At 36.1% G+C, this 19,746-nt stretch overlaps 1 protein-coding gene across 1 annotated transcript; it reads right to left on the bottom strand.

Moving 5' to 3' along the window:
• Positions 1–9,554: 9,554 nt before the first annotated feature.
• On the bottom strand, positions 9,555–13,987 carry LOC134322068 (ectonucleotide pyrophosphatase/phosphodiesterase family member 7-like). The gene is made up of 6 exons (XM_063003938.1): positions 13,741–13,987; positions 13,347–13,492; positions 11,775–12,407; positions 10,641–10,884; positions 9,696–9,813; positions 9,555–9,612 (listed from the first exon to the last, which is right to left on the bottom strand). Exons 1-6 carry the CDS (start codon positions 13,985–13,987, stop codon positions 9,555–9,557), a joined length of 1,446 nt encoding a protein of 481 aa, XP_062860008.1.
• Between the last annotated feature and the right edge of the window lie 5,759 nt (positions 13,988–19,746).

Below are 19,746 nucleotides of genomic sequence, written 5' to 3'. Positions count from 1 at the left end.
TAGAACACATTCTTATATCTACAAAACAATCCAGTGACAATGTGCCCCCTAGTGGTTTAGCAAAGAGAGTGTATTCTGAAGAAACTCGACTTATTTTTGGCTAACAACCTGTGTTTTTTTAATTTTCACACAATACAGACTAAGGGAAATGACAAAGTTGGGTTAAAATCAGTTAAAGTTTGAAAGACGCTATCTGAGAGGCTGTAGCTTGTGGAAAATAAAACTGGAAAAAAGACAATGGAAATGTATTGTTAACAGCAGCTATTTTCCAAATGCTTATCTCTCTTGTCATGCTTTAAGCACGCAAGGCTGAATTTATTAAAGATTCCAGCATGTGTTTAAATAATTCAAATAATCAGTCAATTTGAGGACAAAACAGTTCTAGCAGTCATTATCACTTTATTATCTGCACAGACAAAACATCCTTGTGTGGCCTACCAGGTTACGTTCATGATGCGTCACTGCTCATAGCTTTGGTAAAACATGTTAATAACATGTAAAGTACATGGGATGGTCAATGTATGTAGGCACTTCTTCTAACTAGTGGATTTGACTATTTTGGCCATTCGCATTACTAACAGTGCAGAAAACAAACATGCCGTTATGCCATCTCCATAAGTAATATCAAGCATTAGAATAGACTGTACTGAAAAAAACTTGAAGACTCTCAGGTAGATAGATAGATAGACAGACAGACAGACAGACAGACAGACAGACAGACAGACAGATAGATACTTTATTAGTCCCGAAGAAAATTAAGGCCTCAGTAGCAAGTTACATAAATCAAGAGTCAAAAGTCAAAAGTAATAGTACACACTACAGAGATTCACATTATACAAACAAGTATCTGTATAATCACAACAACACTCAGACAACACACTACAACAACAGGACCTGAGGGTACATATGGAGGTGTTATTTCGGTTAACATTGTAAGGCTGGTATAAATTGTTAGTAACAGCTGTAAAATATAAATTATAAATTAAATTATAAAGTGAATTATGAAGTGAACACAGTGCAAATATAAGAAAATGTAAGAAAAATATAAGAAAATGTGCAGATTAATGTACAAAAGGTGTGGATGTGCCTGTCTGTGCATGTGCACACATGAGTGCCCACAAATGTGAACACACACATGTGCTCACCCACATACATAGATGGTTGTACATATACATGTGCCACAATTCTGTTACATTCAGTCTTCAGTTCCTTATTCTATTATTGGACTTCTCTAAAGTAACAAATAAACCCATTCTCTAAAGTAATAAATGACATGTTACTATCTTGCATTCTTACAAATAGGTATTGGCTTGGGGATGCAAAAATAAGGCTACATAACTGTAAGTTGTGGTGGAGAAGGAATAATGGTTTTATTTCATGATACGTTATCGACATCTTGGTATGCACAATAGAAAAATCACAACATATGTTACTGAGATACAAGCAAATGCAGAAACTATTAATCATAAATGTGTATATATGAGAAATCAATTAAAAAGTTCCTGCACTTGTATATTTTGGTTGGAAACAGTGAGGGTGGGAGTAGTAGTAATTGATTGTGTCTGAGAGGCTGAGAGAGAGCTTATAGTCCGGATTTAGCGCCATCTGATTTCCACCTTCCACCGCTCAAAGAAGCTTTAAGGGAAAGAATATTTTTATGTGATGATGATGATGATGATGATGTGAAAGCAGCAGTGCATTAGTGGCTACACGCTCAACTAAAAAAATTTTTTGCTGATGGCATTAAAAAGTTGGTACGACGCTGGAAAAAATGCATCGGAAGGTGACTGTGTAGAAGAGTGATGTAATGTGTGTGTGTGTATATGTGTGTGTGTGTGTGTGTGTTAAAACAATACACGGTGCTCCAAATTTAGGATGGATACTTTCTGCATTTGTTTCTCTAATTATTTTATTATTGTTGTTTACTATCCAGTTTACCTTAGATTATATTAAGGTAATAAAATGGTAAACTGTAGTCAACAGAGCAATACAAATAAAAATAAAAGGAAAAAGTCATGTTAAAACTTTTTTATTTAGTTGTTTGGTCATAAACACCTGCTGTAAAAACTATATGGCACTTCAACAGAGCAGGTATTACACAGCTGAATGTCACACAGCTTCAGGGCCTTGGACACGTGGGTTTGACCCTTGCCTTCATTTCATCTGTTTCAGATTTGGCATGCTCTCCTGTGTCCACTGGAGTTTATGATGGTCTCTCTTTTCTAAGACAAGAAAATGTTTATGCTTATGATGTACGTTTGTATAAATGTACAACTTAATGTTTGATATATAAACTTAATTGGTGCCCTGTCCTAGGTATAATTCCACCTGAGTACAGCGCTTTTTAGGATAGGCTCTGAATATATTAAGTAGTGATTCAGACTAATAATTTTAAAAATCCCTGAAATGTGTCTGAAATGTGGGTAAGGAAATAAAAAGTTTTAACATTATAGCAGTCACTAGCTGGCAGTTTAAATGTGCCTCTACTGAAAAGCATTTTATTGCCCATATGGGTATGTTTTGCCACATTAAAGTCTTTTCAAAGACCACCTGGTACAAAGCATTCAAGCCATGTGTCTGTCATAATAGAATGAGAAAGATTTATAACCTCCTATTGAGACCATTTCCCCCACGCACAAACTTGATATTACCTCCTAAATCTTGCGGCTATGGTAGAGTTATTCAACCTGGCAGGCAAGGACTAGGCAGCAGCGAGGCCTGCACCCACATGTTGGCATAAGGAAAAATTATCATGGATTAACGCCTTGTTTTAGCTTGAAGGCATGCCTAGCCATAACTGCCTGGGCGGGATAGAGGGGGTGGGACTGGGCTTGCGTACTGTGTGTGGATGTGGAGGTGTCGAGTCAGTTTTTCCGTGGCTTTTTCTCTAGAGAAGAAAGAAAGCCCTGCAGGCATGCTGCACAGTGACACCTCATTGACAGGTATGTCTATGAGTCCACAGCCATCCGGGCTGCAAGACCGATGGAGTAAATCTGCCGCCACAAACTCTCCTCTCACTTCAGTGCAAGGCGACATGGTTCTTGTCAGCCCCCAAAGGACAAGGCTGCTGGCAGACATGGCGTTTGCCCAAGACCACCAAAGCATCCTGGCCGGATTCTGTGAAATAGTTCACATGGTTTCAAACCCCATTAAGTCCCTGAGATGCAAAACTCATGAGAAATGCACATAGTCTCAGTGAAGTGAAACTGATATGGCTAAACTGAAAATTACACTTTAATATGAACAAACAGAAGCCTAGGGTCTCAAGGCTTTTCCACTCTTTATTGTGGTATGATATCATACACAGCATGGAAAGCCTGATGCTATTTAAACTCATACAAAATAATTTTTCTATATCAAAGAAAATACAAAAATTTACTAGGAACATTTTTTACATCCTTACAGATAATAAAATAACTATCTATAAAACAGTCATCTAATATTGTCAAAATAATGGCAGAATTGCTACTATGTGTGCCTTACAGTTGCAATCTGAAATATACATCCTCCAGAGAATATAAAGATTTATAACTACAAACCTTACTGAGTAGCTAGATTTTGCTTTATATTCAGTATTTATCAGTTGAATGATGTAGTAGCAGCCTGCTACTACATCATTCAACTGATAAATACTTAATTATTTAAGCAGGACAGTTTAATAATTATTAGCAGGACAGTTTATTAATGCTGCCATGTCACAATTGTTAAACCCTATATGATCTTAAAATCTACTGTTAATCTATATGACCTGAGGTTTGGTTACAACATAATTATGCCATTGAGAACTCATTAGCCATCCTTAATTTGCTTCAGCTGTAATGTATTACATAAACACCACCCAGAGATGTGTTCATGGTGTGTTGCATCCATGGTAAAAACTAAGGGCAATGGGTATAAGAGGATTTCCAAGTCCTTCAACATTTTTAAAGACAGCTTATAGTCCAGCAGCAACAAAAAACTTACAGGATGACTTGATGAAAGCGGTTTCAAATGTATTAGTGACAACCATAAGAAGACCACTTGACAACGCCTGTCATATCACTGCTGTGACTACAAATGCAGTGTTGGTTTTGCCCTCTTATAGCGTGTCTTTGAGGTCAGAAGACCACAGAGTCTTTAGACAGGGTTGCTGTCTCTAAAACAAAGATATTGCTAGATGGGGCATCTTGCATAAAGTAAATGGTTAGGTTAGAAGCCCAAGCAATGAAGTGCAAACATTTTTGTCACTGTGGTAAGATAACCAGTGCATGGCATTTCTAGTGTTAACAATCAAGGACTTCATGGCTGGACATAGACAGGAAGAGTTGATTGGAATATGCCAAAAAGAATTTGAAAAGAACTGCGATAGTGAGAAGTTCTGAGATAGTCAAAACAGAAACTGATTGGCCAAATGGATCAGTGGTTCATCTGGTGCAAAAAAGATGAGGCTTGCATGGAGGTGGATCAGTAATAATGTGGAGAAGTTTTTCTGCATACCAAAGTTTTATGCATACTACTAAATATGCCAAATTAGTGCACTACGAGTAGTAGTGTTAGTGTATTGACAGACTATATAGTATTCAGTATGCAATATAGGAGCATAACAAATTATTCCAGCACACAGCTAACAGGTCAGCAACTAGCATGTAGGCTAACCAAATAAATAATTAGCCTGTATTTGTCACAAATAGAAATATTTGGGATTTTAGTAGTAGAAACTTTCATTACATGAATTAACATTATCAGCAATTTATATTTAATAGAAGTCAAACATATCATACTGTAGCATAATAACCACAGTTTATCAACAGGTAATGTAAGCAAACAGATTAATAATATGAAAGTGCTAAGTCCAGGGATTAAAAGTTGTCTAAGTGGTGACATCCCATAATTCAAACGTTAATCCCCTGAATACTCCTCTATGTCAAATGTGAAAAATATTCTGTAAAAACTAATTTAAGCCAAAGGTTCAGTGATTAGGGCTCTGGGCTGTCAATCAGAAGGCTGAGGGTTTGAATGATGTGTGTGTGTGTGTGTGTGTGTGTGTAGCTATAGATGACTGTTGCTCTTCTTTTTTACTCAATTCTAATTTTTAATTTTAGGGAGACTTTAACAGTGTTTAATTAATAGTGCACAAAAGATGTTATTGTCTTAGTAGCGTTCCCAATGACAGGCCTGTTACTGAATGTCATAAACATACAGAAAGAAAAACGAACAGAGAGAGAGAGAGAAAGACACTGAGACAGGGACAGAATCCAAAGAATGGGAGTGTTTGACGTGTCCTCTCTGAGTTGATGGATGAGTCGGCGGCATATTAGTGTGTCCCAGTCTGGTGCCGGATTGTTGTCATAGTGTAAACGTGCTTTCCCTCATCCAGGGATTCAGAGTGAAATTCCTTTTTGTTTACAATATGACGCTTAGTGGCAGACTTCACAGTCATAACAGTTTCACAGACAGTTAACACAAGGCTGAGATCTGGCACTGCCAGTGGTACAATTCTTGCGTCATATATGATGACTGAGATAAAAGTACTGGAAGTCTATAGGTACAGTATTAAAAAATTGCCACAGTGGAGCTAGAAATCTCAGATAGCTGCAGCTACTAAGTCTAATTATAGACGATGAATAGAGGGAGAGATGTTATTGCACTGGAAGATGGATTGAAGTCTGGCACATGTGCCAAGAGGGAGACTCCACATTTCCAGACTGGCTCTGTTCTGCTCTGGCGGGTGACTGAGTGTGAGAGTGTGTATGTGTGTGTGCGTGCATGCAAAGGGGGTTACACTGCAGCACACTGTTCAAAATGTTTATGCATACCAGCCTGCTCTGAGTGCCTCTTTGTCATGGGCTGTTTACATAAACTTATTTTGGGAAAATTCCACATGACTGGACAGGATTTCACTACAAATCATTGAATCTGCAGCTTTGTCGAATGATAACTTGTGTCAGTCATTTCAGCTTTTTTTTAATGCAAGATGCTCCGAGTAAATAGGACTGTTACTATTATTATTATTATTATAGCAATTCTTCTTATCATATAACAATAGATGCCATGATGATTTTTCCCATTTGTTATAGATTAAAAAAAAATTGTTTTGTAATTTTTATTTTTATTATTTATAAAATACACATGAACAAAAAACAACAAAAAACTAGTGGCTTCTGCACTGCAACATTGTTTCTGAGGTCCTAGGTTTGATCCTGACTTAAGGCCACCGCCTGCAAGAGGTTATGGATGTTATATGATTGTCTGCACAGGTTTTCTTAGGGTACTCCGGTTTCCTCCCATCATCATCAACAACAAAAAAAAAAAAACATACAGGTGGATTGTCCGAACTGAAATGTCCCTGCATTTCTGTCCATTACCCGTCTCTGGGTTTGATTCCTCGGTGGAACAGTACGGGTCCTTTCTGTGTGGAGTTGGAAGGTTCTCCCTGTGTCTATGTGGGTGCGCCGGTTTTCTCCCACAAATTCAAAAACATACAGTTAGGTTAATTGGAGCTACTAAAATTACTCTAATAGGAATGTGTGTGTTTGCCCTGTGATGGAAGTGCGACCTGTTTGCTGTGTTTCCTTTCTTTGCAGCTTTGAATAGTGGTAAAACAGATAATGAATGAATGTTTTAGTATAAAGTTGGCTAAATAATCTAAAATGATTAAATGTTAGTCAGTATAACAACATGTTCTGTCAGTGTTAAATGCCAGCACAACATATACATCTATAAACCTTTACTGGGGGGAATTTAAAAAAAAAGAAACATTAGCAAAATTTCACAAATCCTAAGCTAATGTTACAGTAATAGGGTAGCGTGTTAGCTTGAAGGTCAATGCAGTTATTTTTGTTGGACTGCTTGTTACACTAGCTAGTTGATGTACATTTAGTCTAGTAAATGTTTTGTTTTGTAATTTATAATTGCACACAATGTACTATTGCTAGAAACTTAGTTAAACCTAATTCTGAAAGTTTAACCTGTCCTTCAAGGCAGAAAATGGATTCCTCTCAGAGACATACTGGAGACATTAACCATCAGTAGTACTTCAGTTAAAAAACAGCTGGGTTAGTAGATAAACTTATTAAATTAGCATTAAATCGTTGTTGTTAATGTTTTTTTAATCGTTGCGGATTCAGGGGCATACAGTAACATTTATGCACCAAGTTGAAATCTGATTGGCCGCTGAAGTGCCCCAGTATTGTCACTTGTTGCTTTGGATGTTACATTACTAGTTAGCTCACCGAAGTATTCATTTATATTAGAGGAATTATTATGCCGGTGTATAGTAGCCTATTGCATTTGGACAGAAATAGACAGTAACCTCAGTTTGCTTTATTCAGCTCTTTGTGTTGTCAAACAATTTTCCTGCCCATGGCTTTTTCATTTATATCTAAGCTAGTGCTGTGACTCAGGTCAGACTTCTTGGTCAGTGTGTATTATGCGATTTGAAACACAGCCAAGATAGTAGTTTGGCTAGCTAACTAAATACAGTACAGTAAAGTGATCACAAGTTGAAGCAAGTAAAATTTTAGTATTAGAAGTTTTAGGTTAAATAATCAAATTACATCTTCATAATTTATTCAGTACCTCCCAAATATGTTAACATGTACTATAGCTAATTAAAGTCTAAAGACTAAAGTCATGATTGAAGCAACTGATAACCTGTCATAAGGGAGATGTGTGATAAAATTTTCAAATTTATTAAAATAAGATTTTATAAATTTTTGACAACTGTTCTTTTTCTGTTATGAATTGATTGGAACACACACTTTTTGGTCCAGCATTTAAACAAATCTATAATTAAATAAATAAAGATGAATTATTATGGGTTTTCTAGAAATATGGGGGTTTATAATGGTGACTTGAAAATATTTATACAGCACACCAAATTTTTTGTTTTATTCCCTTCAAATCTCTAAACTTCAATTAAACACTAATGAGAGTCATTACCAAGCTTCTGGCACAACTTTGATACATAATGATGTTATATTTGCCATACCTTGGTTTTGAAGTACCTCGATATTACACATTTTTATTTTACCTTTATTGTTTACTTTTTCTATCCTTTATGTATGGCCGCCTGATTTTCTCTTGATCCACTAGATGGCATTAAAGACCCACATCACAACCCATGCAAAAATTGTAAAAGATAAATGTAACAGATTTTTATGACTATCTAAATATATAAAACATAAATAAGCAATCCTGTAAAAATAGTGACATTTGAATCCATATCATTTATTGAAATATAAACACAAAGCTTCCTATATTCATGTTTGACAAGCAGAAATATACTATAAGTATCTTATTATTATTTTATGGTCATTAAACATATACTTAGTCATAATGATAGACTTGTGTCTAGATTTAAAATAGTAAAGCGATTTATATGTGTGCAGGTATTACAAAATGAAAGATTAAACTTTTGCCATGCTTACTTTATGTATTTTGTTTGTGCTCTCTTTCATTAATTTATTTCATTTTCATTTTTACCAAAGCTTTATCCTGGTCAAGGTTACAGAGGGTCCAGTTTTCCCTGAAACACTGGGCACGATGCACAAACACCCTGTACAGGATGCCAATCCATCACGGGGCCTCAGCCACCTATACTGGTTTTGCTCTTTTTTTGCTCTTTTTATTATTTTCTGGTTATTGAAGTAAATGTCAAGTTTAACATTTTACCTTATCAAAATAAATGAAAAAAGACAAGTGCTATTTTACTGTTAATGTAAATTATAAAAGTTTAAAACCCTGATTCTGTGGTAAACCAATGGCAAATATAACATGACAAGACGTGACATATCATAAGTCCAAAACTAGCCCACATTTGTAAGAATTTTGGGAATTTAGTCAATTTCATAACACTAACTAAACGCTCAATAATAAACACTTAACAATAAAACATTGTCTCTGCAAGATTTCTGCTTTTTTTACACAATACAAACCAAATTTTGCATGTGTTACAACAGTGTTCCTTTAAGTTAGAAAGTGCAGGTGCTAAACTGACCTGCCTGTAGTACAGACCTATGTCTCATTGAAAATGATGAAGCATCACACCTAAGGGCCAGTCTAGCTAGCATGTTTTCCCTCCAAACCCAGGCAAAACCTACAAAACTCAACACAATCAGTAATTGAAGGCAAAATATTTAACCTGGCTATCGGGAGCTAAGCAGTGCCTTCAACCTGTTGCTTACAACCCTGTTACCCTATTTATCTATTTTATATAGTAATGTATGGAATGTATAGTAACATAAAATGTTACATATCTCACATGATTCTTTTCAGTAGTAACTTCAGTGATAAATAATGTTAATACTGGTAGTCTTTAATGCCAGCTTATTTTTTCTTCATGGGTAATTACCGTAATTCTTAAAAGTTTAGTTAATTTAAAAGTTTAGACAATTTATAAAAAGAAAAGCATGTCATGCTGAGAAAACAAAAATAAATAATTTACCTTGTTCAGTTTAAAAAATGGATTTATTTGTCAGCATAACAGTCAAATAAATAATTGTATCATTTTTAAATATTACATAAAAAAACAATATGTTGTTTCAATATTTATTATGAAATGTTTTTAATGATTATCACAGCGTTGTCTGCTTGGAGTCTGTCTTGTCTTTGCTCTTTGTTTTAGCATCATGTCTAGACAAACAAGAGGAAAGAAATAGATCATTTATGTACTGTATTTTAATAACCTTAAGATATAATTGTGCAATGTGCTCTACCTTTTGTTGTTTGCTTTTCGTCGCTTGTGGATGTTGTAAAATGTAACAGCAATAAAGACAACCACCAGAAACGCAGCCACTGCAGCCAGACCAATGAGAATATTCATCTCATCTGATTCTGATAAAACATAAGTAAACTGTAAGTATATACCAGCAAATTTAATAACAGACAGCAAGTCATAACCATGTATTGTACTTGTGTTGTCTTATGTATTGTTCAGGCTCTTACTGAGCTCCACAATAGTAAAGTTTTAATAAGTGGAAGATTTACACATTTTAGAATCCCAGGATATGACACTACACCTTTATTTTTTTTTTCAATAATACTAGTAGTGATATTTAAATGTTATCTTTTACTATCTACAAGAGCAATAATTCCATTCCATATCAAATTTCCTCATCTTATTTTTATTTAATCTGATATGGCAAAGGTTAGAAATGAACTGTTACAGTTTAACTAAAGGTTTTTTATGATCATAGGTTACATTTTGATATGAAAATCTACAGTGCAGCAGAAGAATTCCTTCCTGATTTCTTGTACTATTGGAAAAGTTGTTTAAGATGAACTGTGTAAAGACAAAATACAATTACAGCCGATGGTTCCATTAATGCCCTGATACCATTTTCAGAGATGCAACCCACAGTACAGTGTTCTTGGGATCATACACACAAGCTTTTTTTCTCTCGAAAGATGACATTCTAAATCAATGCACTTAATAGCCTATTGGTTTTGACATGCATTTTATAGTTCCATAAACTTGAGACATTATTATGGTGTTAGAACAAATTGTTAGACAGCGGAGCTGAAGCTAATGATGCTTCTTACCAGAGTAAACGTTGGTCAAAAAATGCAAATGAACTGCAAATACCAACACACCAAACAAATACCAAACAGATCCTGTTTATGCATGACTGCCTATAAAAACCCTTTTAAATCAGTCTCACCTCTTGGAACACATGTTTGCCCACTGGAGACTAGAAGGTGTCTGGTGTTGTCCAGAGAGCCATCATTGATTTCAGGCTTGATTCCCAGTAGGTGACACATTAATGGGTACACATTGACCGTCTCAAATGGTCCAACTAGCAGGTTCTTGTGAAAGTCTGGTCCCACTGCCCTGAAAAACGCCTTCATGTCTAAGACTTGATTATCAAATCCATGCTCTCCTTTAGCAGACTGCACTGGAAGAAGCTAAAATAATATGAGAAAATAAGTGTTTATAATGGGTTCATGCAAGATTTTATATAATATTTTTGAACTCTTAATTGTGATTGGTCAAAGGTTATTAGTTATTAGTGATTTGTTTTGAAGCAGGATTCTAATGCAGTTCTAATACATTCTAGTGCTGAATGTAAGGTAGGTTATTTATTTATACTTTTCTAAAAATTATGCATTTTATCGAAATTTTCTTAGTAACAAACAACTTAATTATTGCTCATTTGATGTAGCATAACTGTACATGTCTATTCTCATTTCTCTAAGACTGCATTTTTGCATGGTTGCCACAACTCTACAAGGCAAAAATTTGTGCACCTGCTACACTACATGTTTGGATGTTTGGATGCTCCCCCCATGTCTGTATGGGTTTCCTTCGGGTGCTCCGGTTTCCTCCCACAGTCCAATGACATGCAGTCAGATTAATTGGAAATAATACATTCTCCCTAGGTACAAGTGTGTGAACCCAACCCATTCATGGTGTTTCCTACTTTTTGCCCACTGAATTGTACCCACTGTGACCCTGAATCGGATCAGAATTTATGTAGGAATACAAAGGCACTGCATTAAAACAATTAAATCTGTATTTTTTTTACTGGAACGCTGATAAAAGATCAATTGTTTATATCTGATATAATGTAGGTGTTGTAAATGTCTAAATGCTATGCAACAAGGTAAGATTTTTAGCAAGGAAAATGTTGAAAAGTTTTAGGTAGTTTAGTTTTAATTAGTGGATTTAAACACTCTGGCCATGTAATTACTTTAAATAAATCAACAGTGAGGTTACAACGGCTTTTCTGCTTTTTCAAAGCAACGTATTTATTATACTATATATTGCAAACCATTGCTTTTAATCAAACACTTACCCCATTGATGACATATCCTGGGTCAGCATAGAGAGCGATGGGTAAAATGCGTGGATTATTTGAATAATGAAGTCGTCCAGGCATGTCTTCTTTTTTATACACATGCAGGTTAGGATGGGCACCTTTAAGGGTGTTATAGACCTTCTCCAGCATACCCTCTTTAGGCAGTAGCATCCCGGTAGGACCATAGTCCAGTAGCTGGAATTTAATGTCCTTAAAGGAGAAGCCTGGGATTTTAGACAGAATGATTCTATTGACTCCATCCCCTTTCATCACAGTCGTCATGCCATGATCAGAAGTAATAATGATGTTCAGCTGGTCGATAAGGCCATTCTTCTTAGCAGCATCAAAAATGTAGCCAACAGTGCGGTCGACCTTTCTGACCGCATCACGTCGTTCTGGCGTATCAGGCCCATACTTATGACCTGTATGATCTGGTTCACCAAAATATAGCGAGACAAAGTCCAGATCCTGGGATTTAAACCAGTCACCCATTACCTTATCCACATTCACTCTCCAGTCTGTCTCATTGGTGTAGTCATAGTACTGAGGTTCCACCTCACTAACTTCTACCTGTTCCTTCTGATAGGTGGCAGCAGTGCCCGGAAAATGTAAGGAGCCCGTCTTCAGACCCTGAGACAGTTTTAAAAACAAAATAGATCTTTAAGTACCTTTGAGTTTCAAGGAAGATATACTATATGTCTAAAAGTATGTGGACACCCCTTCATATATTTCAGACATTCCCATTGCTAATGTGTATAAAATCAATGACAATATGTGGCCAAAAGTATGCAGACACCTATCCTTTTTCTTCCTTCCTAATACTAATTAGGGTATTTTAGCCATACCCATTGCTATCACTTGTATGAAATAAGTATATTACACGAGTAAAAGTTTGTAAAAAACCCTCTTAATTGTTGTATTGAGGTGTTTTAGCAAAACCAACTGTGAACAGGTGGTAATCTGTGTACAAATAGAGGTCCATAAAAACACAATATTGCAAATTTGCTGTGGAGGAACTTCAGTGGCTTGTTCAGAGCCCTGATCTTAACTCCACTGAACACCTTTAGATTAAATTTGAACATTGATTGTAAGCCAGACCTTCTTGTCTGACATCATTGTATTACAAATACTCTTTTGATTAAAAGGGCACAAATTTCCACTGGCATTTAAAAAATATTGTGGATGGTGGATACTGTTACAACCTTAAAGTAAGTGTGTGTATGTGTGTGTGTAGGGAGTGACTTCATATTAATGGCCATGGTTTTGCAATAGTCCAACAAGTGTCATATAGTAATAATACAAAGCAAGAACTGTAGGAACAGCAATAATAATATCTAAGGATAGTAGAAACTGTAGTAAAAGTTCATAGTAAACCGACTTAACATCTTAACATTTTCTCAATCACATACAGATGTTCTGGTGTTTGTGTGTTCACAAACCTTTTGCAATATTGTAAATAACTTTTTATTTTATTTCAGAATCATCTTTTCATTCAGACGAGGTGAATTGGCTCTATCTTTTGTAAGGTATGTTTTATCTTTAGTATACATACAGTATTATAGACTTTACCTGTCTTTGAGCTGTTATCCATATAGGTAGACTGCCATTGTCCCAATAGTCATCAACAAATTGTGCATGGTAGTATTGCTTCTTCTCTTGAGTGGTGGTGTTGAACCATATATTGTGAATTACTCCATGATTCTCTATGTAACGTCCTGGACAGATATGTTTAAGACACACATTTGTCAGGTACACAGCTTTACTTACATTTGCAGATATAGATCTGATGGTAAATAGACTGTATATAAGCTCTATGCCTTAGTAATAGGGTAAAACAATGGTCATGTTATAGATCATGTTATATGTTTACTAGTTTTAGAGAACTAAATTTAGATAAATAGACATAGATATATCATACTTCATGACTAATGTGTACACTGTATGACCATTCTGTTCAACTTACCTGTAAGCAAAGTAAAGTGAGAGGGGCTTGTGATGGTTAAATAAGGTGGGGTGACATAAGTGGCTTTCACTCCATCCTTTGCCATCTTGTCTAGATTTGGGGTGTCCACATCCCGGTCATAATCCCATCTGAAGCCGTCAAACGAGATCAGCAGTAACTTGTTCCTCTTGTTAGTACAGGGCTCGCCAACTGGGGCAGATAGAGCTGGAGAAATGGCAAGCAGCCATAGACTCAATATCATCCACATGGCTAAAGGACTTGTACCACACTACCACTATACACCTGTGAATGCATGCTTTCCATTCTCTGTCTGATACTAACCTTTTCTACTCTTTAAGTTATCTGACTTTATCGTAAGTTTTACGATCAAATTAGCACATCGTATCTTAACATAGCTGCTATATCTGGGGTTAATGATGGGGCATCTTGCGCATAGAACTTTTCTACAGCTTTATAGCTCAATTTATACTGTATCTATTCTTGAATATTTGTGCAAGCTTGCATTACAGTTCACTTCAGTAAAGTACAGGCGTGAATCTAGCACACCCTGAATTCAGGGTAATAAGTTACTGTAAGAATTAAATGAAAATATATGACATTAATAAAGGAATATATTGTCTGAGAGGGGCACAGTGGCACAGCAGGTGGCACATCTGTTTCTGTCCTCACCTTGTGTTACTGTCTGCGAAAGATTTTGCATATTCTTCCCATGTCTGCATAGGTTTTTACTGAGACCTCTGTTATCGTTAGTTATACAGTCAAGTGAAGTCAAATTTATTATATATATATATATGGAGTATATATAGCGATATACTCCACTATATCTATCTCTCTGTCTGTCTTGTCAGTCTGTTTATCTATCTTATTTATTCTAACTTCTATCTGTGTGTGTGTGTGTGTGCATACATATACTGTATATATAACCATAGCACATGGCTGCCAGTGTTAATGCCGCACAACTCCAGGGACCTTGATCTTTAGCTTATGACTGGGTGGAGTTTGAACCTTAAAGCCTGTCTTAGAATTTTGTATGTTATGATAATATAGTACAAATCTGTTTACCTCTTAAAAACAGATTGAAGCATCAAAATGACATTAATGTCAGATTAAAGCAGGACATGACATATACTATACCAATTGTTTTAGCATTACAATAAAAAGGACGGATTTGTGTGAGAAAAGACCTGCCAAAGCTGCCAGAGTGCTAAAAACATAAAACATTATTTTTCTGAGATAAATCAGGCATTAATCACTTATTTGCTGATAACCACTGTTTAAAAGGATTTTTTGACTGGAGAAAATTGAGCCTGTCAAGGGACATGCACATAATGGAAAATTCTCTGTGTTCTGGAAGAATAGACAAAAAGCAGCACAGTGTTTGTGAATACAAGACACCTGGCACCTTAACTTCACTTGCAAAACCATGTGTATTATTTGTATTTCCTATGTGTTTTTCTCCTGATATATGTTCAGCAGGAATTTTTTCAAATGATAATATGTGTTGAATATCCTAATATGGATGGTAAATAACCCTAAAATAATTAGTGTGAGATATATGATCAATTTTATACATCTTATGTATATATAATCATAGCACATAGCTGCCAGTGTTAATGCCGCAGAACTCCAGGGACCTTGATTTTTAGCTTATGACTGTGTGGAGTTTGAACCTTAGAGACTTAGTCTTAGAATTTTGTACAAAAATAATTATGTAGTACAAATCTGTTTAAATAAAAGCATCAACATGTCATTAATGTCAGATTAAAGCAAGACATGACATTTATTATACCAATTGTTTCAGCATTACAACATAAAGACACCTGGCACCTTAACATTACTTGCAAAACCATGGGTATCATCTGCAGTTCCTCAGATGTGTTTTGTCCTGATACATTTTGTAATCTCCTGGATAAGTTGTTGCCAAGCCCTTGGACATTTTTCTGCAGGTATTTTAATGATGTGTTTAATAACTTAATATGGATGTTCAATGACCATAAAACATAATCAGATATATGAAATAACAAAAGAAATTTCAGAAAGAGGCAGTTTCTGTTTTTGTGTTTAGCTTTTCAGGCTGTTAAATGTTTTTTTGGGCTGCACGGTGTCTCTGTGAGTAGCACTGTTGCCTCACAGCAAGAAAGTCCTGGGTTTGATTCCCAGGTGGGGCGGTCTGGGTCATTTCTGTGTGGATTTCCTCCCACAGTCCAAAAACATGCAAGTGAGGTGAATTGGAGATAAAAAATTGTCCATGACTGTGTTTGATATTAAACTTGTAAACTGATGAATCGTGTGTAACCAGTAACTACCTGTCCTGTCATGAATGTAACCAAAGTGTGTAAACGTTAAAATTCTAATAAATAAATAATAGATAAATCATATTTATTTATATTAGATTCATTTTGAATACAGCTTGTTTTAATTTGTATTTACTGTGCTAGTGTTTTTGAGTGTGTTTGTGACGATCTAACTTTTTTAATCATGTGATTGTTGAAATTACGTACACATAATCAAGTACAAATAATCCAAATTTAGAATGGATTGTGAAATTTGAATTACAGTAGAGTTGTTAATACCATAAATCAGCTGTGTAGTGTTAAAGACTTAAAATAGACTAAAGTTTAAGACAGTTGGATTTCCAACAGGGGGCGATATTTACTTTAATATGTCCAGGTTTATACTCCTTTAGATCCTGAACCACATTGAGGGGTTTTGACTCATGAGAGATACTGTAGTTTGCAAGGTTTTGACCTACACAATTTATTTTCTAAAATGACAGATAGTATAGTGGCACACAAGTTCAGGCTTTTTAGGTTAAACCTTGTCTCTGGTTTCTGTCTTCAAGGAGTTTGGTATGTTGTCCTTGGTCTGTGTAGGTATCCTTTCAGTACTACAGGTTCCTTATCCTCTTTTACACAAACTTTATATGTGAAGGTAAGTAGGTAAATAGTTATTCCCTGTTATGTCTTGTACCCATGTACAGGGTGTTATTCTTGCTTATGCCAAGTAATTCGAGAAAGGACACCAGGTCCACAGTGGGATCCCAGTAATGATGATGGTACTGTCACTTTATTAAAATGAATGGAAAAATACATAGAAAATAATCTTCATTGTATGTATTTGTTTTTACGTACAGCAAACAGTAAGGCCAGTACATTTTCTGTAGTACCTAGTCTCACTTATTTGAAGTTAGAATTGACATAGTGTCATAGTGTTTTAATATTTGCTTTGCTACAAACAGGTCCTTCCATACAGCCCTTTTACATCTTGCACAAATATATTTGTAGTTTATACATAAATTCATTTTTCCTGCATATTTAGTGCAGGAGATATTAGCATTTATTACAATTAAAGATTCTGATGTACTTGGTTGGTGCAGCATTCTAATAAACTAGCTCACCATCACCTAGACCCAAGTCAGACCCCAGACCCCAATTAGGTTTGTTTTAAGGGGGGTATGTCAGATGCAGATTCTCCTCTTTGCAATTGCAACGTCTACTGTCTAGTCAAGGTGCTGAGACATTAGCGTGATCCTTCATACCCGCCAAAGCTTATTGTAAAAAATCTTTAACTAACATGTATACAATTAATCTAAATAAGTAACATGCTTCAAAATTTGTGGCAACAATTTGAGTATGATCCTTACATTTTGCTTCATGGCTGTGCTATTATATAAGGGAAGTACAGTGTGGAGTAACTCTAGTGGCCTGCACCAAACCCTAACCTTAACCTCAATTAAGACCTTCAGGATGAATTGGAAGGTTGATTGGGAGACAGATCTTCTGGTCCTTTATCAGTGCCTGACCTCACAAGTGTTGCAGCGTAGGAACTAAAGACAGTAAGCAGCTGATTTGAGAATAAAAATGACAAACTTTTGGTATTTACAATATGCTCCTTATTTTTCAGTAACTGCTTTATCGTGGTTGGGGAAGCGTTGTATAATAAGGACTATATCCTGGAGTGGTCACCAATTAATTCACTGCCGAACACATACTTTATCTCCACCCATTTACTCAGTAAAACCATGGGGCAATTTAGAGTAGTCAGTCCACATTTACTGTGTTTTGCGAGGTGCTAGAAAACCAACACACCTCATTCACTGACACTGAGCAAACCTCAGTGCTAGAGAGGCTAATGCTACGCCACTCTCCATTTCTTATAACACCATGTAGCTGATGGTGACAATAAAGAACCGCCAGTGTAGAGCCAGGTACCCTAGGCAGGACCAGAAGATTCATGGGTTTCCTCAGGCTGCTTCTGATTTGGAGGAGCAATGTCCAGTTTGTGAGCAGCAATTTTCTTCACAGGAGGAGAACCGAGGCTATCACTGGTACTACTAAATCACTGACCCTACATTTTGATGAAGTATAAAGAGACTAAGGTGGTCCAATTAAATCAGAACAAAATGCTTCAAGTTTAAAGATTGTCTAGAAGTGGTTATCATCAACAGCACAACAGTAAACATCTTGACCTGATTTGGTCACTAAAATAAATGTTAAGGGTTAACTGCATTTGTTAAGCTTGTAAAAACAAAAATGGCTACAATACAACATATTCAGTATATTGCTGACTGAATTACAATGGTGATTTATTACACATACTGTAGATAAAGATAAGATTAATAAATAAATGAAATTTATGGCTAATATCTCTCAGGCTCATCTTGACCTTGCCCACTTTCTGGTGTGACCAGGTTTTTTTTATTCAAAAACACTACAGTATATTTTGTCATAATAAATGTTTGAGAAATACAGGTTATAGCATATCTTGAGTTTTCCTGACATTATAAGCATTTTATAAAGATACATTTATTCTTCAGGTTCTGGTATCTTCATTAACCGGAGGGGTGGGAGCAGAGCCTATCCTAGAAAACCCTGGGAACAAGCAGGTGATACGTCCTAAACAAGAGACCAGCTCATCAGTTATTAATTCATTCCTGCTTATTCACACCTGTGGGGAAATTTAAAATGATCAAATTTAGATTAGTCAGCTGGCATCTACACAGACAAAGGGTGAACATGCCTGATTTCACACAGGAAGTACCCAAAGGCTAGAATTAAACCTTGGTCCCTGTAGCTGTGCAGTACCAACACTATATTCTATGTCAGTGTGCTGAGCTGCGTCTCTACATGAGAAGCTATGTGTCGCTTCATAACCACTAATATTGTTACACCTTTACTACATATGACAGGTACGTTCCAAAAATCTCCTGTACCTGTTACACAATGGCCAGTATTTCTCAAAGCAGTCTTTGTTTGGTGAACAACCGTTGTATAGTTAGTTTGACTTTGATATCAAACGTTTGATATTCGCTGTTTGTGTTGTGAGTCAGACACCGTCTCAAAAATGATCAAATGGGTTCCCCCAGGATTTGGTCTAACCAAGTGTGCAGTTAAAAAACACTTGTATGCATGTTCAACAAGACTTTAATAATGAACTGCCATAGTCATCACAGTTCTGTTAGCAATTACAAATAGCAGAGCAGTGTTATGAATCAAGTCGACAATTAAATATAAGTAATTAAAAAATTAACTAAAAATAAATTAATTCATGAATTGGCAGACTTTAGCAGAAAAGTTATCATCAAGTTTGGCCAGGTGACAGATGATTGTGCATATTTTTATTATTATTATTATTTTCTTTATGCATTTAGCGTGTCCAATTGCCCGATTGCGTCATGCTTCCTCTTTACTAATGCCGGCCCCGGCTCTGATTGAGGAGAATAAAGCTAACCCAACGCCCCCTCCGACACGCGGGCAGCAGCCGTATGCATCTTGTCACCTACACCAGACGAGATCAGCTGCGGACCAGCCCTGTGTACGGAGAGACACACCCTGATCCACACTCTCTCCCCGTCTCTGTGCAGATTCGATACGATGTATTCGAGATCCCAGCTTTGGTGTGTTAGCGTGTGTTTTTATTGCTGCGCCACCTGATCGGCACCATTGTGCGTCTTTTTAGGCATTCACTGGCGAGTCTGTTTTGCATTATTACAATGTGGTATTTTAG

Source organism: Trichomycterus rosablanca, chromosome 10 (assembly GCF_030014385.1).
Source record: "Trichomycterus rosablanca isolate fTriRos1 chromosome 10, fTriRos1.hap1, whole genome shotgun sequence".
In the NCBI taxonomy this organism is placed as follows: Eukaryota; Metazoa; Chordata; class Actinopteri; order Siluriformes; family Trichomycteridae; genus Trichomycterus; species Trichomycterus rosablanca.
Note: the sequence above shows the minus strand (reverse complement) of the source record. Positions and strands in the feature narration are given on the sequence as shown.

Coding starts and splice junctions, on each gene's coding strand:
- LOC134322068 (XM_063003938.1), bottom strand. CDS start 13,987: ATGTGGATGATATTGAGTCTATGGCTGCTTGCCATTTCTCCAGCTCTA. Junction 10,885..11,774: donor CAGGATATGTCATCAATGGG/GTAAGTGTTTGA, acceptor ATATTATTTTAG/CTTCTTCCAGTGCAGTCTGC. Junction 9,814..10,640: donor GCAAACATGTGTTCCAAGAG/GTGAGACTGATT, acceptor ATGTTTTATCAG/AATCAGATGAGATGAATATT.